The following is a 27,340-nucleotide window of genomic DNA, read 5'->3' as shown; positions in this document are numbered from 1 at the left end:
TGATACACACGGTAAGTCGGGAGGATCGTGCCAAACTTCAGGAGCGTGTTGTACATGAAAAATAAATGTAAAAAAACTCAAATGTTGTTATCTGATTTTCGTTTGTTTACAAGTTAAGGCGTAAATAAAATTAAAACATAAAATTTAAAAAAATTATAAATTTCATAAGAAATTCCATAAATTAACGTTTGGATATCATAGTAAATGTTCAAAAATATTGCCATTAACTTCTAAACATTTTCTATGAAAAGCATTCGTTGCGCTCCTGATTGTTTCATGTCTTTCTTTAATGGCAGCTGCAGCATTTCTAATGCGTTGAATTAGTGCATCTTGAATGTCCACTTTTACTCTGTACACTTCAGTTTTAAACCAACCTCACAAACAATAGTCTAGTGGTGTCAGATCTGGAGACCTTGGAGACCAACTAATAGGGCCACCACGATCAATCCAACGTCCAGGAAATGTTTCGTCTAAATGTTGCTTAACCTGTCGAGCAGAATGTGGGGGAGCTCTATCCTGCTGATAGTACATTTGGATTCGGATGTTTAAGGGAACATCCTCAAAAAGACTCTGCAATTAATTTTGAAGGAAATTCAAGTAGCGTTCTCCCGTGAGGCGATTCTCCAAAATAAAAGTGCAAAATAAATAACTTTCAATCATACCACACCACACGTTTACTGAAAACTTATGTTGAAAACTACTTTCGACTGTTGCGTGAGGATTTTCGTCTGACCATACATGACAATTACGTGTATTATTAATGCCGTCACGGGTGAATGTTGCTTCATCCGTAAAAAGAATGCTTGATACAACACCATGATTATTATTGATCCATCCACAAAATTCCCTACGTTTAGCATAATCTCTAAAATAAATATTTTTGAACATTTACTATGATATCCAAACGTTAATTTATGGAATTTCTTATGAAATTTATAATTTTTTAAAATTTTATGTTTTAATTTTATTTACGCTATAACTTGTAAACAAACGAAAATCAGATAACAAAATTTGAGTTTTTTTACATTTATTTTTCATGTACAACACGCTCCTGAAGTTTGGCACGATCCTCCCGACTCACCCTGTATAGGGTGTTTCCTAAGTATGGTACATAACTTCGGGAACGTATTCTACAGCTAAAATAAAGGTAATTTTGTTATATAAACTATATCCCAAAAATGCTTCGTTGCGGAAATACAAGGTGTGAACATTTCTTTAAACAATTACATTTTTTTTAATATTTCCGAAACTACTTGAGACATTTTAATGAAATTTTGTATGGTTTGAGAGTTAGCAACGGTCCAAAACAACAAAAAAATTCATATCTTCATACAAGTATTTCTTCTCTTAAGAATAATAAAAAAGAATGAAAAAATTTAGCTACAATGTTTTTTTATTTATTTACTTGAAAACAGTGCGTCCTACGAAAAAAAGCCAAGAAACCTTTTTTTTCCAAATCGAACACATAATTAAAAATGGAACAAAATATTGGAAAAGAACAATAGCGTACCACATTTTTCCTTTAAGATATCTAGCAATTATCCTGCCCGCACGTCACTGTTTTTACCGTTAAATACGCACCGTTTCTAACTCTCGAACCCTGCAAAATTTCATTAAAATGTCTCAAATAGTTTCGGAAATATTTAAAAAACTATAATTTTTGTTAAAAAGTTTTCACACCCTTTATTTCTGCAACGAAGCATTTTTGGGATATAGTTTATATAACAAAATAACCTTTATTTTAGCTGTAGAATACGCTTCCGAAGTTTTGTACCGTACTTAGGAAATACCGTGTATATTAGAATATTTACCTCTAATAAGAACGTCAGCAAAAGTTCCAACAAAACGGTGCCCCATGCCACAGCACATTAACTGTTACAGATTATCTTTAAAATATTTAATGGAAAAGTAACTCGCAGATATTGAAATATTTTTTAGCGTACTAGATCTCCTGATTTAACCCTTATGGATTTTTTTTTGCGGTTATTTAAAACAGAAAGTCTCCCAGCATGTTTCAAAATTTAATCATTTGCAGAGAATCATTTCGGAAGCAAATCGGAAAATTTCTTCAAATGTGATAATAACTGTTGAAAGAATTTTGTAAAAAACAATTAAATGTTTTGAAATAAAAAGTGACTAGGTAATGAGATACTAGTGGAATGACTTCAAACTAAAGCAAATAATCTTAAGTAGTTACACAAATTACTATACATATTAACTCTTTTTCTTTTCATATTAGCAAAATACATTATTGTTACGCATTAAATATAAAACGTATTTATAAATTTCACAAATGTTATAAAAATATATTAACAGGCAAAAAGTTATTTTGTTCTCAATAAGCAAAAGGTAAATGGACATATAAAACTAATAATAACCTAATTTTATTAAGCGAAATTTATATTTTTCAGAAACCGGTATGTGCTTCCAAAAATTTAATGTGCAATTTTTTTATTTTAGATTTCAGACCATGAAGAACTTTTTTATATTCTTTAATTTTTTTTTCTGCAGAACGAATCCTTAATTGCTTAATGCCTCAAAAATGAAGCACTATCTTTAATTTGCAATTTGAAAATTAACAGTAGTGAAAGTTTTACTTTTGGCTGTGTGCCACAGCAGCATGATGCATTCTAATGAAATATTAGAGTAAAGAAGAAAGTGAAGAATTGGGGTGAGAATAAAATAACATCTTTTAGAGATTATTCTTGCTAAAAAAATATTTTATGGGTGAGTAATTATATTTTATGCAAATAAGCGTTTTATCAATTAAAACAGATTAATCATATTTGTATTGAATGGTGTACAATTTTTAATCACTTCATTTTTTCAAAGGAAAAAATTAATGCCTGCATTATCTGACAAAAGTAAAGGGATTTTCAAAGTGGTTTCATGTTGATTCAGGAAGTTAGACAAATTATTATTTGCTTTACTAGCAATGTATTAGTACCGCTCTTTTTACATGAATTATTGCAATTTATTCTTATCATCTTGAGGTTGGCTCTTATAAACAACAGATGATTATTTTTGTTTTTATTTGTTTACTTGCATTTGTAAACGCATTTATTTAAATATTCCACTTCTAGAAAAAACAGCAAGAATAAAGATGTTCAATCAAAAAAGAACAATGGAATTTTTGAGTTTTTTGTTTAATTATTATCTACTATTGTAAATGTTATTTTGCGGGTTAAAGACTTTCATAAGAAGATCTTGTGTATTTTCAGCAAGATGAAGCTTCACCACACTCTTTTCTTCCTTTTAGACAGTGATTACACGATAGGTTTACTGGAAATTGGATTAGTCGACAAAGATCAACTGGGTGGCCACCGCGAGCGCCCGATTTAACATTTCTGGATTTTTTCTCTGGGAGTATTTTAAACTTGTCATTTATAAAACGCAGTCTCAAAATTTGGAAGGATTGAAGAGAAAAATTCCAGTTATATCTGGGGAAATTCAAATAGAAGTTTTTGTGAATGTAGAGTGGAGTTTGAAAACAAACTTTATTAATGGTTGGAAAATAGTGGACAGCATTTTGAACACTTAAAACATTAAACAGTTTTTCTATAATATAATTGATAACTGATATTGTTTCCGATTCGTACATGATTTTTAGAAAACCTCTCAATGAAAAAAAAAACAGCTACGTTTGAAAAGGTAATTGAAAGTCCTTTCAAATGAAGTAGAACTCAACTCTCCCTTCCCGATTAAGATTTTAGTGGTTGTTTACACCTCCGTTATCGAGTGCAATCAATTTAATGGAGAACCAATTTAAAGAATGTCCTTTTTGAAAAGAAAATTGACGTGTTTTTGCATATTTACATATGCAAAAACCGCAATGTTAAGAGTGGTTTCTTTTTAAATTGGCTTGCTGTATGATAATTTACATATAATAGAATTGTTGTGTCAAAATTTAAAAAATCCTCATTTAAAGGTTGAAAGGGTTGCGAAGGTATGAAATACAAAAGCGGTTAAATAGGAAGAAAGTTGCCAATTGTCGAGACTTTTAATATGTCTGAAACTGGAACGGAATAGAATTTTTCTCAGCATTGCACCAAAACGTTTTGTGTAACTGGTTCCTAAGTCATTGGTACGTCCATCTCTACTAGTTACCGACAGTGGCGTGTAAGCGCGTTAACACCGGAATCTTTGTTCGAGCGAGAAAGCAAAACCAAGTTGGACCGATATAGCAACGCCATCTCTGCCACGGTCAACGAAAAAAAAAAGGATGGAAGGCAGCATTCAAAGTGCCTAATACCAGGGAGCAATGAGAACTCGGCGGTCGCGAGAGGACAAAAGTAATTCACGCCTCCTCTACTCACAAATTAGTGAATAATAAATATTAGTTAATTATTATATATTCATTATTACAATATTTAATCTATTGATATTAAATTTTAATATATACAGGGTGTCTATGAAGTATTTGTACAAACCTTAACCAGTGAATTTTTCACTTATTGTAAAATAAAAAGTTGATACAAACATAGGTAGGTATCGGCTTGGTTCTTGAATTAAGACCTTAAAAAAATTGATATTTTGATTATATTTTTGTTCAAAATAATATCATATCAATTTTATAAAATTTTAGATACTAGAAATATCGGAGATTAGGATTTTAAATATTAACATAACTAAACCATTGGATCTGGTTATGAAAAATTAAATTGAATTTTATTCTGAGCTGATGCCACTCTTCAGCAAATTTACAAGAAAATACGAAATTTCTGTTTAGTATTACCCGAAATATTTTAATTCAAGACAAAGGTTAAATTCTGAGAAAATTAAGCCCGACTTATAATCAGTTTTATTCATAGAAAATCTTCTACTTCAAAGTAAAAATATATACAGGGTGTCCGGCAAGTCGATACAATAATTTTAGGGGGTGATAGATTACGTGACTCTGAATCGAGTTAACCAAACATACCTATATACCAAGTGTTACAGTTTTCCTGATAATTCAGTTTTTAATATTTTTTAATTTAACCGTGCTCTTTCACAATTGTTGGAGGGTAGAAGAACACCAAGCCTTTTAATCACAAAAATGTACTAAACTTTTTTTATTGCCTGTAGATAATTGTTTAAATTATGTAAAGGGTAAAATCTAAAATGATTTTGTTACCTACTTAGAACTACATTAACATGATCTTCCGAGCTTGTAATAAAGCGAAGAGTCAAATTCAAACATGGATTTAATTTAAACGCTTAGGTGTAGGTTTATTCAAATTTTTTAAAAACTTCCTTAGGCAATAGTTTTTCAGTCATGCTGAAAAGATTCTTAAGAAACATTTTAAAAATGAGAGAAATTAACTTTTTATGTATCCGAGCAGCGCATTCACCAAAACGTTATTTACTAAAAATGATCATTTTTGAAGAATTTGTGTTTGATGACATTATGAAGTATTCAGGTAAAACAATTCTCACCGAATAAAAAAACATCAGAATTTGAAATATATCTAGAAAAACTCAAGAGGAAGGTGAAAGAAAACAAAAAGAAAGTGGTAGTTGCGGGAGACTTCAATGCTAAAAATTTAATGTGGAACTCAGTTAAAACAGGGGAAAGAGGGAGAATGATGGAAGAATTTATGGAGGAGACGGATATGGTAATATGCAATGAAGGAAACAAACCGACATTTGAAACAGCTAGAGCAAGATCAATAATAGATACAACTATGCAACCAAATAGTGGAAAATGTAAAGTGAAAAACTGGAGGGTTGGGGAGGATGAAAATCTGAGCGACTACAATAATATACAGGGTGTTCAGCAAGTCGATACAATAATTTTAGGGGGTGATAAAAACAATTGTTTTATCTGAATACTTGATAATGTCATCAAATACAAATTGTTCCAAAATGATGGCTATCCAGTACATTTGCGTTTTTAGCAAATATCTTCATTTTTAATATTATTTTTAGTAGATAACGTTTTGGTGAATGCGCTGCTCGGGTACATAAAAAGTTAATTTCTCTAATTTTTAAAATGTTTCTTAAGAATCTTTTCAGCATGACTGAAAGACTATTGCCTAAGGAAGTTTTTAAAAAATTTGAATAAACCTACACCTAAGCGTTTAAATTAAATCCATGTTTGAATTTGACTCTTCGCTTTATTACAAGCTCGGAAGATCATGTTTATGTAGTTCTAAGTAGGTAACAAAGCCATTTTAGATTTTACCCTTTAAATAATTTAAACAATTATCTATAGGCAATAAAAAAGTTTAGTACATTTTTGTGATTAAAAGGTTTGGTGTTCTTCTACCCTCCAACAATTGTGAAAGAGCATGGTTAAATTAAAAAATGTTAAAAACTGAATTATCAGGAAAACTGTAACGCTTGGTATATAGGTATGTTTGGTTAAATCGGTTCAGAATCACGTAATCTATCATCTCCTAAAATTATTGTATCGACTTGCCGGACACCCTGTATATTTTAAGCTAATCATCATGAATTTGATCTTCCTGTAGGTTATAAAAACGAAGACAGGCATGTCGGCTTTGATTGCAGGTTAAAGGGAAGTTCCACAGGATCTCCTTGGCAATTAAATTCCGAAATTCAGGATCTGGAGTGACCTAGAGAATGATTGATTGTTAACCTTTCTTCCTGCCCTCGAACAACGATCTGCAGACTTATGCCTTTGAAATCACTTAAAATTCGAAAACGTAGTTAAAACTCCTGCCTGCGCACAATATATTCAGAACATAAGAAACTGTAAAATAATTTGGTGTCCATGGAACAGCATATTGTCGAACAGGGAAAGGAACCTTGGAACATTATAATGACTTTTGGGTCAACATGTCGAACAAACCATCAGAGAAGGATTCATCAAGACATTTGACTAAACTGCTACATCCCAAAGTTTGCTCCTATTCTTATGCTACAGATGTGGTATTCTTTTTGCTCACCATCGTCAGCTACGAAGTTGAGAAAAAATACTTAATGATCTTAAATTCGAATTCCATTTAAAATCATCTAAATTTACAATAATTTTGTGGTGTTTTAGGGATTAATTCGAAAAACCTGAACAACGCTTTTGGATAAAATCAACGTTAGCCATAGCTGAAATTTTCCTGCGAAGGGATCTACAGGGTGGCAACCAAATACTAGATTTCTTATTCACTTTTCTTTCCTGCCAAAGGAAGTCAGAAAAATAATTTCACCAGAAAGGTGTACATGTTTGATCAAATGCAAGCCATAATTCAACATTTGGCGGACAAGTAGGATAAATCTGGGTTTGTGGTGGCGTCCCGATGTTAGAAAAAAAATTATTGAATTTATTACAAAAGTATTTTTCTCTGTGCAACGTTTTTGATAATCGATCGAAGGGTAAAATGATAGTCGGACGATACTCCTTTAGGAAAATACAGTATATTCAATACAATAATAAAAAATACAGCGTTAAAACTTTAGCTACAGAACGTCTTTACAAGGCGGTGAAAAATTCGACGCCCACCAATGAACCAATGATACTTCAGAAACGACGAAGGATACAATACCGATCAAATAATAGAAATGTCAGAAATATTTTCTCAAATACTTTGATTTATTCGCAATATATACCCAAGTAAGGGTCTAATAAATAGCAAAAAAAATTGCACCATCTTTCGTATCATTATTTCGATTTAATGCGACAGCTTGCAGTTTTTTTCCTCTTGTTAAACTTCAATATAGATCATTTGCAAACATTTTTTATTTGATAGATAGTGTAGCTTTTATACGAATCGTTTAAGAAACACCATTAAGGCTCTTCTTTTTTTTTTTTCTTGGCGGCTCCAAACTTTCATCCACTTCAGTTCCATTTGCCTCACTATTATTCAAGGCGTCTGATGCGGTGCGCTAAAACATTTTTAAAATTAAAACAACTTTCAATTTCGCTATGAAATACGCACCTTTTTTTTCTTCTTCTTTTTGTTTTCAGAAGTAACAAGATGTTTGACTTCTTCGATCGCCTCCTGCATTACCTCAATATTTTTTTTTGGAATATTTCCAGTTTCATAAAACTTAAGTCTGTCTTCCACCTAAAATAAATTTAACGTAACAAAATAATATCAAAATATTGTTCATTTAACCTGCCTGTTGCTTTAACTTTTCTCCAAAAACACGATTTGGAATTTCAGTAAAGCAGTCAATTCTAGATGCAATAGAACATTTATTCGCCAAATATCTAGAGATTCGGCCTTTGTTCTTTGGACCAGCTCGTCCAATAAATGTCGAATGGAATAGCAACCCGTATTTAGGGGTGTTTCCTTTAAAAAAGTTGTTACTTATAAAAAATAGTTTTTTGCTTAAATGAAAAAATGCTCACCCCGTGTCTTTAAGGCTCTGAAGAGGGCCTTTTCGGCGCCCAATATTTGAACTGTTGATGCAGGACACTTGGCCAAATTGGTAAGTGAACCGGCATGGGCTATTAACCTTGCCCCTACTTGCTCCCCAATTAATGAGCCTAAATTCGGTGCCACGTCGCCCATTTTTGACCTCAAATATTCAGCTAACTAAAAGATGCATAAAAAAATATTAATATTGCATACTATAGATGTCAGTTTTCATGAGCATAACACATACATATTTGCCTGTGCAAAAAAACTTAGACAACAAAAGTGGTATGTACATTTTCAAATTATTTCCAAATCATATAACCAATATTGTAGTTATCACTTAGATTAATTAGATAATCCCATGCTAAACTGAAACAGATCTGTATACAGGTAGTTCTACAATAATGTAGCTTGACCTCAGAAATATTGTCCAAGATTTAAAGCATGTATTCAAAATATGACACATATGCTAATAAAACAAACATCTGTATCATTGTGTTCAAAACTCACTTCTTTCCTATAGTCAGATAGTGAAATAACCCGCGATGCAAACATCTCAATGTTGAGTAAATCAATAGGACTAATGTCCATACCCATACTAGACCTAGATGCCACCAAAATGGCTTGTGCTTTTCCAGAATCCATGGTGATTTCTTCAAGACCTTCCAATGACTCCTCAGACAAGTCTTTACGGTTTTTTATAAATTTTGCTACTTTAGCAAAAATGTAGTTCTCAGGCACAATTTGAACGAGTTCTGGGAAGTGATATGAGTACCACTCTCTGAAGAATAATTGAATATTGGTTACTTTTTTATTTATAAAATGAATGGTAAATAGTGAGATAATCATTCTAAACTCACCTGATCCTCATCGAAAAAGTGTTAATGTCCTTATCTAGTTGATCTAATAAAGCAATCGACTGGATTATCATATTGTCAACTCTATGCACATTAAACTTTATTTTTGCTCTTGAGTATGAATGACCAAGACCCAATTGTGCAATTCCAGAACTTTTGAGAGTAAATCCTTTCACCAAATGGTGGAAATGATAGCGGATGCCTAAAAAGAGAGATATGAGTAACTTTCTGTAATATTTTATTTAGACTAATTACAGTGTTAGGTATGGTTTCCTGATATTAATTAAGTTGAACTCACCTCTGATAATTTCTGGAATAATTCCTATGTGACTACATTTGAAACCCAAGGCCTCACTAATAGATGCCGCCAATTTAGGATCGCTAACACCCAAGGTGGTCTTCTTTCCTTTAGGTATCGTAACATCTAATACTTGATGCAAATCCTCGGTCATCAAACCTTCAGATATAGCATTTATATTTTCGAGAGCTTTTAAAGCAGTTTTAAATGGGGCGAAGCTAACCAGCTGAACAATGCTTTTAAATTTTGGAAGATCATGGATGGACGCTTCCAGTTGCGGCAATATCATGCCAATCTCCTCAAATTCCTTAACTTTGAAGACGCCGTAACCGGCGGCATGTTCGAAAAGGACGAAGAGGTTCGCCTGAAAGGGGCGCCAAAGTGAGGTTAGTGGACGAAGCATGTGCAACAATTTTTGATGTGAATATGAGAGAAAATATATTGAACTCACCATTTTATCGATAATAAGAAATGCTCCTTCTTAGTTTTTTAACGAATTAATGCATTTCTTGATGTGTTAAAAATAAAAATACACATGTGCTAACAACATAAACGTGCTACGTCGCACCGATAATGAACATACAACCAGATATTTTCGTAATATACTGCGCATGACATGAAATGACATTAACTGTGCTAAGCAAGTGCATGTGCGTGCGTTGTTGTCAAATCTTGACTAAATTCAGTAATTAGTCCCGTGTTTTTTGAAAGCGACATATTGAGTTGCGGGCCTGTATAAAGTTTATACCAGGTTGGAACAAATTCATGCAAACAATTAACTCAACATGTGTATTTTAACTCGTTAATCATATTTTTAGAATACAGAGAAGGAGGCTTTTGTCATAATAAGTATTAAAAAAATTACGATAAAAATATTTACTACGAAACAGCCTCCAATATTCAGAAATTTCAGTAATGCATTGTATCATTTCTTTTTACATGTCTTTGTATTATTTTTGTTGAATATACACTCTTTTTTTAGTATTTTCTAACAAGAATTATTAATTAAATTATTATAGATCAATAATCTTGAAAAAAAGGTGCTGCTTACATGAGGAATAGAGAAGTCATCATTAGTAGATATGGCAATTTTGTAACTGTCTATAAGGAATGCTAAAGATAAAAGCTAATAAATTTCAAATTTCAAGAATGTAATCAAATAGAAATAAAATTTTTCATAATCGATCAAACATTTTTATAGATAACTATAAAAACTCATGAAAAAGACAAATTACCATTGTGAAATTTTTATCAAAGTATTCTATCTCACTAACTGAAAACCAAAAATATGGAGAGGTTAGGAGACCCTGTTTTGGTGACAAAAATTCAAAATTTTTTTGGAATTGAGACTCCCGTCAACCCAAACAAAAGTGCAAAAGAACTCAAACGAGAAAACTCAAACTATATCATAAAAAATAAGTTCTGGTATTATCTGTTCGTATTTGGGACAGCATTAGGAGATGAAATTTTTTATACAACTTTTATTCCATTTTGGTTTTGGAACATTGATGGGGCCGTTGGAAGAAGAGTGGTGCTGGTCTGGACACTTGTTATGTATATAGGTATGTGTGCACTAATAGTTTAACTTTTATTGTTGAAAATTTAAAAAGTTCACTGCAAGAGTAGACACATTCCAGTTTCGACATATAAGTGTTTCATGTAAATCAGGGGTCATTTCCGGCTATCATATCGCTAGAAATCTCAGAGGAAAAAACATTAACCTCATCCAGAAATAGGTCAGAGAATACTGAAATACACTCCTTTTTTTCTTCAGGTTAATGACAACCTCTCAGATCGATATTAAAGTTTCACAAAAAGCCTCAAATTTGCTGTTAACTATACTGTCATTTTATGTTATGCAAACAAACTATTATTCAGATTAATAATAATCCCTATATCTGCATTACTCTGACCAAGAGTCACACTAAAAGGGTTTATTTGAAATATTTCAAGTCATTGTAAGGTAGGTAAGCAAATTAGAGCTTCAATAAGTAATATTCTGGGCCCAAAGTTCTTCCTAGCATATTGCAGGTCCCTGTAAAGCAGATAAGCGAATAACAGCTTCAGAAAGGGACACATTGTGAACATTAAAATTATTAACAAGCTTTATGATATCCTGTTAATTTTGGCCATATTCAGAAGATACAGTACAAATGATTATGCGCCACTGCTTTGCAAATAATGAATATTTCTCAATGGCTGGCTAACATTGCAATTGACTATGTAACTAGCATTTATTTGATAAAAAAAATGATTCTCTAAACACTCAAAAAGATACAAAAACATAAATTAGTAGCTTTTATTCTATTTATATTTTTTATATTTCATAGTCTGAAACGTATGAAAATATTGTGCTACATTCAAGAAAAATTGTTTTTTAGGTCAAAGTATTAAGGATTTGGTGAGATGGCCTCGCCCAGGTCCTCCAGTGGTCCAGCTCCAAGAAAAATGGGCGTTGGAATATGGTTTCCCTTCTACCCACGCTATGGTTGGGGTATCTATACCACTTTCTGTTATTTTATACACCATGAATAGATACGAGTATAACGTCGGTGTGGGGCTGGCAGTCGCGTTTCTCTGGTGTATAGTAATTTGCCTTAGTCGTTTGTATTTAGGAATGCATAGTGTTTTGGTAAGAGTTCTGTAACTCTATAGTTAGAAATCGTCACAGAAATGATCAAATTTACAGGATATTGTAGCTGGCCTGTTGCTAGCCCTGACCCTCATGATCCCATTGGTGCCGTTAGTGGATTATTTAGATAGTTATTTTCTGACCAATCCTATAGCACCAATTTTACTCTTCACATCCTCAATTCTAATGATAATTTATTATCCTAACAGCGAGAAATGGACACCGACACGGTAAAAAATCATATTAGTATATTTATATAATTGATAAGCGAATATGAAATTTATTCAGAGGTGACACTACAATGATTCTCTCAGTGTGCATTGGTGTTCTTGTGGGAGCTTGGCTCAATTATCAAACAGGCCTGATGACAAAGTCAAACCTACCTCTACCACGGATGATTATGTGGCCCTCATGGAGCATGCTAGGTTGCATGATATTAAGAACTGGAATAGGATTTTTCTTTGTTCTGCTAATTAGACAGATGTTTAAAAGTATCTCATACAGTTTCATTTGCATGCTTTTAAAAGAAGATGAGACTCGATTGAAGCAGACAGAGAACACTTTGCAAAATAAGCATAAGACTATTGTGGAGCTGGGATGCAAATATGTAACTTGTGGCATGATTGGGTTTAACATTTTGTATACTTTGCCACAATTATTCAGGCTTTTACGAATTGAAAGGATGACTTTTTTCACTGAAATTTGATTTTTTTTTGGACGTTCCAAAAATCGACCTGTTCACACTCAATCCAACTGCAATTGCAGTTAATTGGTTTGTACTTAACGTTTACACCAAAGACCCCAACTTACTGTGCCATAAGCATCCTTTTATGCATTTAAAGATGATATTAACTTGATTCTATTTCATTCGAAAGTGGCCGAATTGTGCTAGTTAATTTAACCGTATCAAACATTTTTCTGCTTAATTTAAGTTATAGTATAGAATGCCTGTAAACAGTTTGTCTTTAAGTATGTAATCTACACATGTACTACAAAATAATTCAAGTTGTCCGCAATTGTTCAATTATTAAATCAGGGGTTTGAGTTAAAAAACTCACACTATCGTTTTTCGAGATTTTCTCTTCAATTCTTTGGACATTCTAACTGTAGTGAAAGTTTTTATGGCTAGCTCACTGCGTAGCTAAAAAGTTTACTTATTACCGAAAATGCTATTCAGATATTGCATATTGCGAATATGTATTTCATCAGATTACTAAATTTTGCCGTGAGCATAGCACAGTGTTCAAACACAAATGTGATATTTTTGCACCCTGTCGTTCACATTAAATTTACATTCGTTATAATTGATATGTTAGGTATATTAAACGTTGGATCTTTTTATTATAATCAGCGTTTTATTTTTACCTTCTTAAAGAGTTCTTAAAGTTATAAATGAAAATTTTTGGATAAAATTAATTTTAAATGCAGCATCAGAACTTATTGGAAATCTAGTTTTCCCAGTTTAGTAAACTTGTATTGTACTGAATTATATACATGGGCTGATCGTACACCAGAGATGCTTGAGACATATAAAACATGCAATATGAGAAATTCAGTAAATACTGCTTGAAGGTATAAGTAACGTTTGGGACTGGTTTCATTTATACATAGGAAAACAGGCAACTAATAACCGAGAAATTTGGTTTGAGGACCGTCAGCTATCAAACATACCATATGAAATTCTTAGTGTTCATTTTATTTTAATGCGTTAGAGCTAAATACAAAAGATGTTCCAAATTCTAAATAAAAAATTTAAGTAATAAAAATGCAAAGCACTTTTCTTTCCAAAATCTCCTAAATCATCCTCCGACCAAAGGCATTTTCACACTCAGCACCTGAAACAATATAAAAAATATGATACTCGTCCAGTTCATTTGTGTTGGAAATCCATGGGGTTATAGAAATTAGCATTACTATACATATATATATAACTTATAAGTAGTTAAAAATTACAGGTGAGAAATTGTCATTGTATAACTAACATCGTGGTAAATGAAGATGATGGGTGCACTATGAGGGTAAATTCAAATTAACGTCGTAGAACATTTAGTGCTACTGTAGTAAAATGCAAAATTGAAATTGGTACGCAATATAGCAGTAACACCGTTAAATACAGAATTCCAATCACCATAATGAGAAGAAATTTAGTCCCGATTGATTTCTTTTTAAAAAATATAAAAATATGAATCACGTTCAAAGTAAACATAAAATACAAATAAAATTTGCTACTTTCTTAATCGGCTCATTAGCTCAGTGGTTAAATTGCTATCCCGAATTGCGATGATTGAATTCTTGCCGATTTTCGGAGTTCGAAGATTCATTTCCTGCATTACACATAAGAAAATAGTAAACTGCTTTTTCTACTACTGCCAGTTTAAAACATATGAAAAGTAGAATCGTTTATTCGCTAGACTCCTGAATATTCCAACTTTTCTATTCTTCGTACACACATAAGTCATTCAGCGTTTAATTGTACTTATATGTTTAACAAATATCTGCCAATACATCAGGAATTCACTGTACGTATAGCAATAAAAACGTTAATTAATTTAAAGGACGACTTACGAGTTTTTAGGTTTTGTTATTTAAATATAGAGTATAGGACTTAAGTCAAATTTTGAGAGTATGTGCAACTTGAGGTTCACATCATAAAGGATGATTACTTTTCAACGGTCGATTTCTTTAAATATACCAACTTTCTCTAACAAAGTAATTTTTAACTTTAACAAGGAATTAAAGTTGCTTGGTTCATAAAATATTGGTGAAGCGTTCCCCCTCAACTTACCTTTAAGGCTTTATCAAAAGAGGAAGTACTTTTTTCAGCTCGAATACAGCAAGGTACGAAAATATCTAGAAAATAACCTTTGGATTGCGACTCTACGATTATCCGATCTTCTCCAACGTCCAGATTGATATCTTTTGCAGATATCTACAAAATGGTTTTTGTATTTAAGCATCTAAATGTCAATTAACAGAAACCTACAACATCTGGGAATTTAAACTCCGCAAATAAGCAGTTCAGTCCATTTTTCTTCTTGAATAACCTGTATTCCGGTACTCTGGTCTTATTCTCCATGGAAGATATAGTTTCAATAAGAACCTTTTTTGCTGGATCCTTGCTTTCTCCCGTTAATTCGCTCATCACAGATTGGTTCTCCTGCAATTTTCCCATCTTCTCATCGATGTCTCGTTGTTGAATTCGATGGGTTTGCAACGTACCAAATACCTTCTTGTTAGTAAGGATTACTTTTTTGTCCTCGCACAGCAGACCTGAAATAATTTTTATTGAGGAATTTATTTAATGTAAACTTTTTACTTGGGTCAATTTACCATATTTGTCCAGCAAAGCTTGAAAGATAAGAGCGATTAAGAAGTGCTTGAAGTTCTGGTAAGTTTGGACTTTTTGAAGGAATGTGGGGTGAACAGCGATATCCACCACTTTGGCGTCGAGTTCATTTTTGTCCTTTTCAGTCCTCAATTCTGCTATACTCATTGGAACCCTATAATTATTGTCTTATAATATGCGGTTAAAATGATGATTCTAAATTTTATGGTTATTTTATTAATTTAACTTAAATTCAAATGTTCGAGCAGTGGTGTCAGTTTTAATCAGTTCCAATTGAAACTAACTTGCCACCCTTGACCGGATAGCCCAAACACATCCCCGAACATATAGCACAGAACAACTTACTTGAAGCTTCCGGAATCTTCAGCTTCAATAATGTCGTCTAACTCAGCTTCGGTAATGTCTTTAGGGGGCGGAATGGCATCGGTGGTGCAAATATTTACGAACACCTTCATCTGCGTCCCCACTTCCCTGGTTTTTATGCATATTCCTAGAATAAAAACATGACGAATAAGTGCGTTTTATTTAAAAAATCCGATAAGTAAATAATCGAATGCCAATGCAGATAATTCTTACATTAATAAACTATATCGCCGCTTTTGACTAAATAAGGTGAAGTACTTACTCAGTGTCTAGGTAATTGAGTTATGTAAAACTTGGACTACTTTCAGAAAACAATTCGCCTTAGTGCAGCGTCAGTAACACTGAATAATGGTCTAACTGGTGCAGGCGCATTGATATCAAATTTCAACATTTGAATTTGAAATTTTCCTATTCAGGAAATGAACACATTGAACAATGATGTTTGTTTAAGGATCTTCCCGCTTATTTTATTTCTCCTTGATTTTGTGATAACAACACAATTTAATAAATAGATGCAGTTTGGTTTGAGAAACGTGGTTATAGATTTGGATTATCATCCCAAGAAAACTTCCTGAACTAAGGCCTTTAAAGATAGTAGGAAGATGACGTAAGTCCTAAGTTGTAAGTATTTACATGGAATCAGAAGTGAGGCTTTTTATATGCGTCAGGTTAGTATTTTCTAGACTCACACATAATTAAAGTCACTTTAAGGTATTTGTAAATAAAGAATAATATGAGGTGTTCAACTCATCAATAGGGAAACGTGGGTAGTCACCTCTGTAAATTTGATAGTACTTGTTGACTTACCGATAATATTGTGTTTGTTATGCAAAGCTATGCAATACATTATGCTATTATTTAAAATACAGCAAATTTGAGTCTATTATTTGCTTAAATGAAATATATACCATATAAGTACATAACGCACATTTTACCAAACATTACAACACAATTTCGAAATATTGAGTATTTACTAATAGTTTAAATATGTTGCAAAATAAGAAAATGTTATATACAGGGTGAAAGGTAATATTTTGCGGGTTTAAGCATGGATATTGTGGTTATTTGAAGAGCTACGAGGCTCTTTAAATAAAGACCAACTGTGCAAATCAATTAAGCATCCTCGTAAAACATGACAAATTCTTGGACATACGGAAAATATTGAATTTTTCTAAAAAGATTTATACGGCACCGTGGATTTTTTTTCGACTTTATCAACACAATTTTTGGTCTCTATGACACCATGAGATCTTTGACATTTGACGTTTCGTTTTTTAGCAATCATCATCAACTTGCTTTTACATGTTGAAATGCTGTATTTCCATTTTTAAATAAAACACCGACCCTGCTTTTAATTTTAAAGTTTCGATTCTCTGTACTTCTGAATTCTAGGTTCTCTGCAATTCAAATAACTCCAGGAATTCGCCTAAAAATTTAAATACCCTTGAAAAAAAAAGCAAGATGAGATTAGTATGTATATTATTTATCGATTAAATTTTTATCTTCTATCTCATTTTTTAAAAATAATTAGGAAAATTTATTGTTTTGAAGTGTTTTCAAAAATAATCATTAACAACATTTATCAACAAAATAAATAACGACGACGCTTAACTTCTTAATATTCGAGTGAACATGTCGTTAACCATTAATATGCCATCAACCAAACGAAAGCATTACGGGATTACCCGTTTCCGCTTCCGACCATTTTCCCCCGTTTTTCGCGATGGCCTCGGCCAACCAAACTTACATTTGATAATTGTTGAATTACAATGCAATTTTTACGTTACGATCACCGAGATATACTTGAGATTTACTCCTACATATTTATATCAGAATGTGCAGCTGCCACGCTCATACCTGAACCACGTGAAGTAGTTGTATGAAATCGAAAATAATTAACACATCATGGTCGTAGCTATTATCGAAATATAACATCCAGGCACCACGTTAAAAAGTGATAAAACCGCATTGGTATGCTTTTCAATTCGATAAAATTACCAAGAAGTTTCGAATCGGTTTTTGAAAAATCAGAACCGTATTTAATAACATGAGTTGATGACGGTCGCTCAGAAATAAAACGTCTGAGGCTTTCGATAAATAAAATTTGGTTTGAACAAATATATCTAGGAAAAAATTTTAACTTTTACGGCAAATAAAATTTTTTTCCCGACTTTTCGCGAATTTCAAAACGACTCTAATTAGCTCCAAATTAAGTAACATAAATAATGTCTCATTCGTTCCATTACTTTTGATTTTAATATTACACCAACCCTGTTGCTGTTCATTAAACCGTAGTTTACGAGTGTTGAGACTTGATTTAGTCGTAAAATGCTGCTGGTTGAGTTGGAGTTTTTCTGTTCCATTTGGCGATAAAACTAATCAGGACATTTCCTAAAAAAAAAGATCAGATAAATTGTTTACTTCAAGAAATCTATCGGTTTGGCATCGCATTAAGTCTCGATTTGGTAAGTGACAATGGAACTTAGTCATAACCGTCCAGCTAGCGAAATCTCAACTACTCATTTACAGTATCGGACAAAAATTAGAGCAAATTTTAAAATTTTATCTTCGTTTATAATTGCTTCATTCAATTCGAAACCTGTTTCAAATATATTGCTTTTGGAGGTTTTTACTCTTTGTTTACCGGAATTGCTAGGAATTTTTGAAATTGTTTTTAACGTGTTGAAGAGAAAACCATATTTACATTAATTTCTATGAATATAAAGTAATTTGAACATAATGCCATAAATTCAACCACGCACTCTAGGTCCCAAAATATTACGAGAACTTTATGTAAAGATGTATCAAAAGGAGCTTTGTTTTCGACTATTGGGAGCAAAAGGTTGACTCTTGGGGATGATTTTTAGTTTACATTTTCGAAATTTTGACAAAAAAGTCAAAAATTGGTACTTTATTATAACTTTTCCTGCTCTTTCTGAATCTGCTTAAAGAAACTGCCACATTGTTCTAGGGGTGGATAATACAGGAAGGTACCATTTAAAAACCACCTAAACTTTTTGTGCTTAAGTTTATTCACGATTTTCTTCGAAAAATATTTAATTTGAAGATTTTTATATAATAAAGGTAGTCTTATAGAAAGTCGAAATCTCCAACAGTTTTCGAGAGAATTAAGATTTAATAAATCGGTAGATTTTATTAAATAAACATTAAATTTAAATCTCAAATGACCTTGAGATGAAACAAAAAAGACATTTTTGACATTTCCGTACGTGACACCAGTTATTAAAGTCTGGTAGTTTTTCGTTACTGGAACAGTGTTTTATAACAATTAGGTTAAAGAAAATGTATGAAAAAAGGTTTTAAATTAGATGTTTGTTTGAGCAAAAGCTACCCGTTTGTTAAATCTCTATTTTCTCAACAACTGTTGAAGATTTTAATTTCCAACAGCAGTATCTTTTTTAAGTAAAAATCTTCAAATTTAATATTTTTTCTATAAAATCTTTAATAAAGTTAGGTACAAAAAAAATGTAGTTAGTTTTTAAGCACTACGCCCCTGTATTACCTGCTCCAGGAAAAATGTAGGAATTTTTTCATAGAGACTTAGAAAAGGCACAAAAAGTTATGATAAAGTACGAAACTTCCTTAATTTATCCTGAAAAATTTCAAAAATATTAATAAAAATCCATCCTCAGGAATCAACCTTTCACACTCTATACAGAAAGTTAATTAAGTACATGTAATTGTTCCAAGGGATGAATTTTTAATTGATTTTGTCACGAAAAGCTACTATACATGTAGACTCGCAACGTCTTCGTTGAAGAACTAGTGTTGAAATTTGATTAATTTTTTTTTTTTTTTTTTTAACAAAAATGTAACAATGTCATGTGGACCATTTTCTTTGATTATCGCGGTGTTGTGTATAATGCATTTTTTTCGCTAATCAACACTGTTGACAAGGAATATTTTTTGATGCTTATGTATCGTGAAGCTATTTGCTTCAAAAGGCAATAATCATGGGCAGATAATTCTTGGTTTTTACACCACGATAATGGACCGTCCCACACTGTATTGGTCCTTCGAGAATGTTTTGTCAAAAATTCGACCCATATCGTTCCACAAACTCAAAATGCCGCTCCGGGGATACCGTTTTGATTCAATTTTGGAGATAAAACCTGAATCGAAGAAAGTATTGAAAGTCGTTCAGGGGAAAAAACTATTACGATTATTTCGAGGGTTGGAAAAATAATGGCATAGGGGCATTGTGTCGGACGGGGAATACTTTGAAGGTGATGATATTTATTTGAAAAAAAAATTGTTACTTTATAAATAAATGAATCTTATTTTTTCATCACAATACTATTTATCATTAAATTAACCTACAATTATAAAGTTCTATTATTTGTTACATTCTAGATCGATACATTGTTAGGTCATTAATTCTGCACGTGTACGTGTTTGGGTCGATTCACCCCTTTCGATACGATAACCGTGAACTACGTAGATCGTTGACTGGATTGATCGATTAGGAAGGACCACTCTGAGTTCGCAGTATCAGAGGCACTATTTTCGCCTATAAGAGAGACTAAACCTTTTTAATTTAACAAAGATTTATTCGTGACATTAACAACTATACAATATCGCGAGATGCGTTATTTAAAGGATGTTGAAGAGTCTAGCGCGCACGTGTCCGTGATGAGGTAAGAAGGAAAAAAAAGAGAGAGTCTTCAGTTTCGCACCCTCCTTAAGTACTGATATTGAGGTACATCATCCATAGACGTACTTTCAATAAGACCCATTAGCGGCTTTTAGGCTACCTTGTCGCGTTAAAGCGTAGCGCTTAGAAGCATGGTCGCTGGGCTTTCATTGGAGCCCAGCCATTCTGTTCGTTTCGCGGTACCTTTAATTTAAGTTCGTAATTTTGTCCGACAAAGAATAGCGTTGGAAATCCCAATCATAAAGTACAATAACTTCCCTCAGCCGAAGATGGGTGTTAAGCGTTGGGAATTCCACCAGTATCACGCGAATGCTGGGGTTGTCCATGGGCGTAACATCAGTTTCTTAAACTCACTTTGAACATTTAAACTGGTAGATAACGTAACTATAGTCCATGATAGAACAATACGTCGCAAGTCCTAACAACATAATTAATAAGTTACCTGTTAAAAAAATGTATGCGGTATTGTATCCGTTGCTGTTACGGCGATTCCCATGCTGTAATACATTGTCCCAGACTGTATACTATAGGTGTATATCGTTTGAAAGTGAATTAGGAGAATAATTCATTTTCAGAAAATGCAGGGTCTATTATTTAAAAATAAATCTAGTTCGAGGTACTTGAAATGTAAAAAATTTTGATTTTTTTTCATATTTTGCATACGATTTGTCGAAAATAAAAAATATGGTATAGAACCACCCTTTGTTTTTAACTGGACAAATTTTCAAACGATCCAATTAATATGTTTTGAATTTATTGAGCATTTTCAGAAACTTGTTGACTTCACAATTCTGCCAGTTCCCGACATCCCTTCAACAATTATTGAAAAAAGCTCACCCTGTATATGCACGCTACCTTTTTGTTTTTAAAAGAACAATTTTTATGACAATACTGAGAAAAGGATCTGGAGATGCAAGTTAAAACTGCTGAAAAACTATAATCACTCAAAAGAGGGCAATAAATTATAAAATCTTAAGGGCAACATCGTAAATTAAGATATGGTATAGCCGACCTGACAATAATAAAATATGAATTTAACCAATATTTACAAGTCCAATTGAAATGATCATTTGTTATATTTGTAATAGTTACACATTAAGATGAAAAACTTCATTAAGAGGCCAAACTTCAACATTTTTAGCCTGCGTTGTATCCCGTATCGTTTGCAGTCTCGTGCATTACCTCCTGGAAAATTGTGACATATCTGGAACTTTATCGCAGATAGTGCATCATTACGCCCTTAGCTATTGTGCCAGTACTAGGTATTTTAAATGGGATGGTTTTCTAGTTATTAAATAAAATTACAACTGAATCATAGATTCCTCATATTAAAATGCATATTCAAAAAACTGATAACCCCGGTGTATTATTAATTTTTTGAAAAAATGACAAGAAAAATATATTTTGTAATTGCTACCGAGACGAGCGGTTTTCTAAATACAGTACGACCCCGACTATCCGAATCGCGGTTATACGAAATCCTGTTTATCCGAAATGAATTTTAAAAATTAAAAATCGCGAGAAACTTGAAAAATGTTGTAGTGTTTTGTCATCGTCTGCGCCGACACGAAAAAACATGAAAATTGGTGAACATACGAAAGTGGATGATTCATTACTTTTATGGAGTACACAAAACCGAGAACGTGGAATACCAATTTCAGGGCCAATTCTAAAACCAAAAGCAGTGAATTTAGGTGAAAAGTAGCCGATCAATGATGCGCCTGTAAATTTTTCTGCAAGTGATGGATGGTTACACAGGAGGAAAAAAAGTCATGGTGTACTCCACCTGAAAGTCTGTGGAGAAAAATTGTCCGCCGATGTAACTGCCGCACAAAAGTTTACAGAGAATTTTGAAATGTCTATGAAATAACGTGTCTTACAACCAGAACAAGTCTACAACTGTGACGAAACAGGTTTGAACTACAAAATGTTGCCGTCAAATACCTTAGCTTCTAAAACCGAGGTTGGGGCACCTTGTCACAAGCATAGCAAAGAACGTATCACCGTTCTTGCATGCGGTAACGCTTATGGCAGACACAAACTTCCATTATTATGTGTTGGTAAATCTGCACATCCCCGGTCCTTTAAAAATATCCGACGCAATGCTTTTCCTGTCTTACACAGGAATCAAAAAAGTGCCTGGATGGATTGAAAACTTTTTAAAAACTGGTTTTTCGAAGATTTTGTCCCGGAAGTAGAAATTTTTCTAAAAAATAACGGATATTCTAGAAAATGCATTTTATTATTAGATAATGCCCCGACTCACCCAAATGCAGAGCAACTTAAAAGTGGACTAATAAAAACAATGTTTTTGCCTCCTGCTGTAATTTCTCTCGTCCAGCCCTTGGACCAGGGTGTATTGGAAAATTTAAAACACAATTACCGGCGATTGCTATCGGTGCATATTTTAGATGAAGTAAATGAAAGTGCAAGCAATTTAATCGCCTCAATTAACGCCTCAAGAAGATAAATTTAAGAAATGTTGTTTATTGGATAGCATCAGCCTGGAATCAAGTAAATAATAGTACCCTGCAGAAATCTTGGTCAAAATTAATTCAACTAAAGGAGGAAGATCGCACAGATGCAGAGATCGAAGAAAACGAAAGTTTACATGAAATTATCACAAGAATATCAGGATGTGAAAGTGTTACGGAAATAAATGTTTCTCAATGGTTAAATGGTGATAGTGTGGAAGATGTAATGACTGACAAAGAATTAATCAAAAATGTATCCCAGAATACCGATGAAGTAGACAGTGATGACGATGATGATTATTACAAAGCAGAAGCCATTCCAATAAAAGTGTCACATTCCGAAGGACTTGAGGCTCTAGAAAAAGCTTTAAATTATGTTGAACAACAAGAAAATGCAACTGCCGCGGATGTTTTGCTTATCCAAAGGTGGAGGGACATTGCAGCCAAAAACAGAAGTATGTAGTGTTAAACGAGTGCAATCAAAAATTACCTCGTTTTTCAAAAATTTAAATTAAAAATACGGTTTTGTTATGTGTGTAAATACCTACGTTCAAAAAGATTTCATGTAAAAATAACTTGTATTTGTTCTATTTTTTTAAATTAATATGTAAAAGCTTGTTACGTGAATAAATACATATTAGCATTCCAAATTCAGATTAACCGAAATTTCGATTATCCGAAATCAATCCACTCTAGATTATTTCGGATTATCGGTGTTTTACTGTATTTATATTTACAAATTTACATTTTTCACAATTACATATCTGAACTAAGCTAATTAATGTATACAGGGTGTTTGAAATTCGAGTCCTACCATTGGGATCTCGGAAATTACCAAAGAAACTAAGAAATTTAAATAGGGGCGAAATTGTACAATTTAGTGCTTGACAAAATGTCGTTTCTAAAATTTGAATTTTCCGATAATAGTAAACAAACATTAAAAAAAAAATTGGAGATTTCGTTTTTATTTTTTTCACCGTCATTTAAAAGTCCAAAACTATAAGCACATTTTTAGTATTATCTTTTCTCAGCTACACGATAACGATTTCAGATTTATTATCCATCTTTTTTTTAAGTTCCATTGTTACCTTTTACCATTTTTACATTTTTGCGCTCAGTTTAAATATCTATGTTAAGAGAATGTTTGAAAATTTATTTCATTTCATTTTAAGGCATTAAAATGATTTTCTCTTAGGTTTCAACATTTTTAAAAGTAATTTTCATAGTCAATTTTTGGCAAAAACGTTATATTTTCGTCACTTTTGACAATAAATATTAAATTTACATATATTTTTGAAAAAAATTTAAAATTTTCTATTTTGTCAAGTATTGAAAAAGTGAAGTTGTAACAATTTGCAGGAAAACGGTGAACAGCAGAAAAAATTCGAGCTCTTCATTAGATTCTTCTCCAAAAAATGTTATAACAATGTTTTAACACAAATCCAATATTTTAATAAATAAGAGAGTCATTTGCGATTTCCAAAATGATCAAAAATCAAAAAACCTTCTACATCTCGGGGTGCTCCGACGATATTGGGAAATGGCTTTTGATAATAAACATTTCTCAAAAATCGAGCCCGTGACCTCTAGTAGGTGGGTCTTGACAAAACATTCCAAATTACAACACCCTGTATATCAAGCAAAGTTTCAGTTATATTTTGGAACACGTGGAGAATAATAAATACGTTAATCTTATGGATATTTTGAAGAATTTTACAATCTTAGATTGTATTAAGCATGTTGGATTGTCATACACTAAAATCAAAGAATTAACCATCAACGAATGTGGACCGAATGCTTTCGAAAATGAAAATAATAAATCACCATAAGAACACGAATATTTGCATATTACTAGTTTGACCCATACTAGGGGAGAAGGTTTTGAGAATTTAGCTGTGGCAGATATTGAAGAAATAATAGCTGGTGAAGAATTAAATGAAGATGAATTAATCAACAAATAAACATGATAAAGAAAATGATTTTGATGAAGAGTATTCTGGACCAGTCGCGTTCACAGCAAAAATTATCAGTGTGGGACTTGAATTGTGAAGAAAATTAGCCAATATTTTCATACAATATAACACGAAAGTTGAATAAGCTTTCCAACTTCAGCGAAATATTAGCAAGTACTTAAGTTAATATGAGAAAATCTAAAATAATTTAACAAAAAATCTACGCAATTATTAATTACGGATTTAATTACAAAGTCTTGTCCATCTGAGATCTTCTCTAATTTGTCAACCATTGAAACAGAAGAAATTTCAAGTGATGAAAACGAGATCATACCAATCAGGAAGAAAAGGCTGATAGTTTCTGAAAGTGATAACAATAATTAAATTTTAAATTATTATTTTTTTATTTTTTAGTTTTTGTTCCTAATGTAAAACGAGTTAAATGTGTACCTAAATTACCTACATATATTTGTTATTTTATGAACAGAGTGTATTTTTTAATTTTTGAAGATGTTTTATTTTTGTTTTCTTTTTAAATGTAAAATTAATTTAATATGTACTTATACTACCTAAATGTATTTGTTGTTTTAAGAATTAAATTCAATTTGAAGTTTTCCAATATTTTCGTTTTATGTAGATGAACGACTCTGTTATAGTCACTTTGCTATTTTTTTCATTTTACACGGTTTTGTGCGAAACCTATCTTTCGTGTAAATTAAGGGACAGGTGTAATTACCGAATTATTGAAGTCTTTTAATAAATATCTACAGAATGGTCCAAATGTCACAGTTTACAATGGTATATACAGTAATACTACTGTACTCATGTATGAGTTTTACTTAACTACTGAAGCTTCTTGTCAATATTTTGTTTTTATTTGAAATTCTACACTGATTGAAAACAGGAATATCCGAGTGTTTCTCATACTTTGCTTATCACATTCCATACAATTTACCTATTTATCCGCCATTTTACATGCTCTATTTAAATTTTCCTAGGCTTCGAAGATAGTCTATCAACACAAGCATTTTTGTTTGAACCTTTAAAAAAGGTTAAAATTAAAAAAAACTTTATTATACAGGGTGATCCATTAGGAATGGAACATAAACAAACTTGAAATAGAGGATACTAAAATACGATTGGATCCAACATATTTTATACCAATGTTGCGTGTATCAGAATTGCAGGGTGTTGAAGGTTCAAATTTTATTTTTAAATTCCTTAATAACTTTTTGTGTTTTGATAGCATCAAGACCAGCCAAAACCGGTATACTTAGATTTGTAAGTAAGAATTTTTATATAATATTATTTCACATAAGAGTTTTGATCTAATTTTGACGTAGTTCCTAGAGGGCGCGAGTTCTAACGTAGCGCTTTGGTATATTTGTTCATATTTCTTTATGAGTGCAACTAAGGTCAAATTCTATTGAATACAATGGAAGAGCGCTTATTTTTGATCAGAAAAGGTATTCTCGCTTAATTGCTACATCTCATTTCGTTTCCAACATTTTCACACATAAGCTGATTGATGTCGTACCATTTCAAATCCTCAAAAACGGTGGTGGTTGTGGTTTCCTTACATAGCAACACGTTATTGTAATTTGTTAAAGCAATTAGTCTATTTTCTTCTCAGTTGGTGTTTCTAAGTAAAAAAATGTAAATTAAAAATTAACAAAGCCTAAGGCATAACAACTTCTCCTTTAGTGAGAAGTCGGCAATAATTTATGTCCTTTATATTTTATATTTCTATAAGTCGGAACTGAAAATGATGCGAAATTGTATTGCTCCAATAATCTTTATTTGTGTGTGTGAAGAGATGCTCCTAATAAAGATAAAAGAAAGAATGAAAAACTCGCGTCAAATGCAGGTTTACAAAAAAGTAAGATGAACCAATAATAAAAAGGTAGTTTAAGAAAAATTGCAAATAGTGAGACCCTAAAATGAAATGTATACACTCAAGGGCAGAAAGACCAAAAGGTCGATAGCCCATTTCGTCAGAAATAAAGATTTTGTGTATATATATATATATATATATATATATATATATATAAAGGGAATAAAGAATATTAAATTCCTTATATTATGTATTCCTTTCTTACTACATAATATTATTGGGTAATCAATGCAAAAGTGGCAGTCACGTTTGGATGATAATAGAGCACTTAAATAGAATAACTCATCCCAAAAATTCGGTTATTTAAAGGAAATTGTATGAAATGGCGTCATCGGCACCTTCAAAATTCATCCCGTCACGCTCTTAATGCCAAATCTGTGAGGTATTAGTATGTAAAATGATAACGACTATATATATTTAAACACACATTAACTCAGTGGCGTTTCCAAATTAATTGTATCTATTTTTACCCGTAATGCTTTAGAATTTTCGCCGGGTTCATGAATAACCACCAATAACAATCAGTGAACATTTAGCCATAGAACC

General features: G+C 32.2%; 3 protein-coding genes across 4 annotated transcripts in view; 1 reads left to right on the top strand and 2 right to left on the bottom strand.

Moving 5' to 3' along the window:
- Positions 1 to 7,336: 7,336 nt before the first annotated feature.
- Nop56 (Nop56 ribonucleoprotein) lies at positions 7,337 to 10,062 on the bottom strand. Its single transcript, XM_066299075.1, has 8 exons — positions 9,910 to 10,062; positions 9,459 to 9,822; positions 9,164 to 9,362; positions 8,814 to 9,084; positions 8,294 to 8,480; positions 8,062 to 8,234; positions 7,878 to 8,006; positions 7,337 to 7,824 (listed from the first exon to the last, which is right to left on the bottom strand). Exons 1-8 carry the CDS (start codon positions 9,910 to 9,912, stop codon positions 7,714 to 7,716), a joined length of 1,437 nt encoding a protein of 478 aa, XP_066155172.1. The 5' UTR covers positions 9,913 to 10,062; the 3' UTR covers positions 7,337 to 7,713.
- Positions 10,063 to 10,403: 341 nt separating this feature from the next.
- On the top strand, positions 10,404 to 13,437 carry LOC136348340 (sphingosine-1-phosphate phosphatase 2-like). Its single transcript, XM_066299076.1, has 4 exons — positions 10,404 to 11,020; positions 11,840 to 12,090; positions 12,148 to 12,320; positions 12,379 to 13,437. Exons 1-4 carry the CDS (start codon positions 10,747 to 10,749, stop codon positions 12,794 to 12,796), a joined length of 1,116 nt encoding a protein of 371 aa, XP_066155173.1. The 5' UTR covers positions 10,404 to 10,746; the 3' UTR covers positions 12,797 to 13,437.
- Positions 13,438 to 13,765: 328 nt separating this feature from the next.
- Positions 13,766 to 27,340, bottom strand: part of LOC136348341 (PIH1 domain-containing protein 1-like) — a 31,254-nt gene continuing 17,679 nt past the window's right edge. The window contains exons 1-6 of one of the 2 annotated variants that reach the window (XM_066299078.1): positions 16,062 to 16,190; positions 15,782 to 15,926; positions 15,421 to 15,590; positions 15,074 to 15,360; positions 14,876 to 15,019; positions 13,766 to 13,925 (exon numbers count right to left, since the gene is read on the bottom strand). In XM_066299078.1, the coding sequence (XP_066155175.1) occupies positions 13,890 to 13,925; positions 14,876 to 15,019; positions 15,074 to 15,360; positions 15,421 to 15,590; positions 15,782 to 15,891 (747 nt within the window). In that variant the 5' untranslated portion in view covers positions 15,892 to 15,926; positions 16,062 to 16,190 and the 3' untranslated portion in view covers positions 13,766 to 13,889. Of the gene's footprint in view, positions 13,926 to 14,875; positions 15,020 to 15,073; positions 15,361 to 15,420; positions 15,591 to 15,781; positions 15,927 to 16,061; positions 16,191 to 27,340 lie in introns of those variants that run through there. The other variant, XM_066299077.1, reaches the window with a different exon arrangement.

The sequence above is a fragment of the Euwallacea fornicatus genome, chromosome 32 (assembly GCF_040115645.1).
Source record: "Euwallacea fornicatus isolate EFF26 chromosome 32, ASM4011564v1, whole genome shotgun sequence".
NCBI lineage: Eukaryota > Metazoa > Arthropoda > Insecta > Coleoptera > Curculionidae > Euwallacea > Euwallacea fornicatus.
This window is presented reverse-complemented; position numbering and strand designations above follow the sequence as displayed.

What these genes read in the sequence shown, in the direction of transcription:
- Nop56 (XM_066299075.1), bottom strand. An exon ending in TATCTGACTATAGGAAAGAA is followed by an intron (nt 8,481 to 8,813) that starts GTGAGTTTTGAA and finishes TGCATCTTTTAG; the next exon opens with TTAGCTGAATATTTGAGGTC. An exon ending in CAGAGCCTTAAAGACACGGG is followed by an intron (nt 8,235 to 8,293) that starts GTGAGCATTTTT and finishes ACTTTTTTAAAG; the next exon opens with GAAACACCCCTAAATACGGG.
- LOC136348340 (XM_066299076.1), top strand. Translation starts at nt 10,747, where the DNA reads ATGGAGAGGTTAGGAGACCCTGTTTTGGTGACAAAAATTCAAAATTTT. An exon ending in GACACTTGTTATGTATATAG is followed by an intron (nt 11,021 to 11,839) that starts GTATGTGTGCAC and finishes ATTGTTTTTTAG; the next exon opens with GTCAAAGTATTAAGGATTTG. An exon ending in TAGGAATGCATAGTGTTTTG is followed by an intron (nt 12,091 to 12,147) that starts GTAAGAGTTCTG and finishes TCAAATTTACAG; the next exon opens with GATATTGTAGCTGGCCTGTT.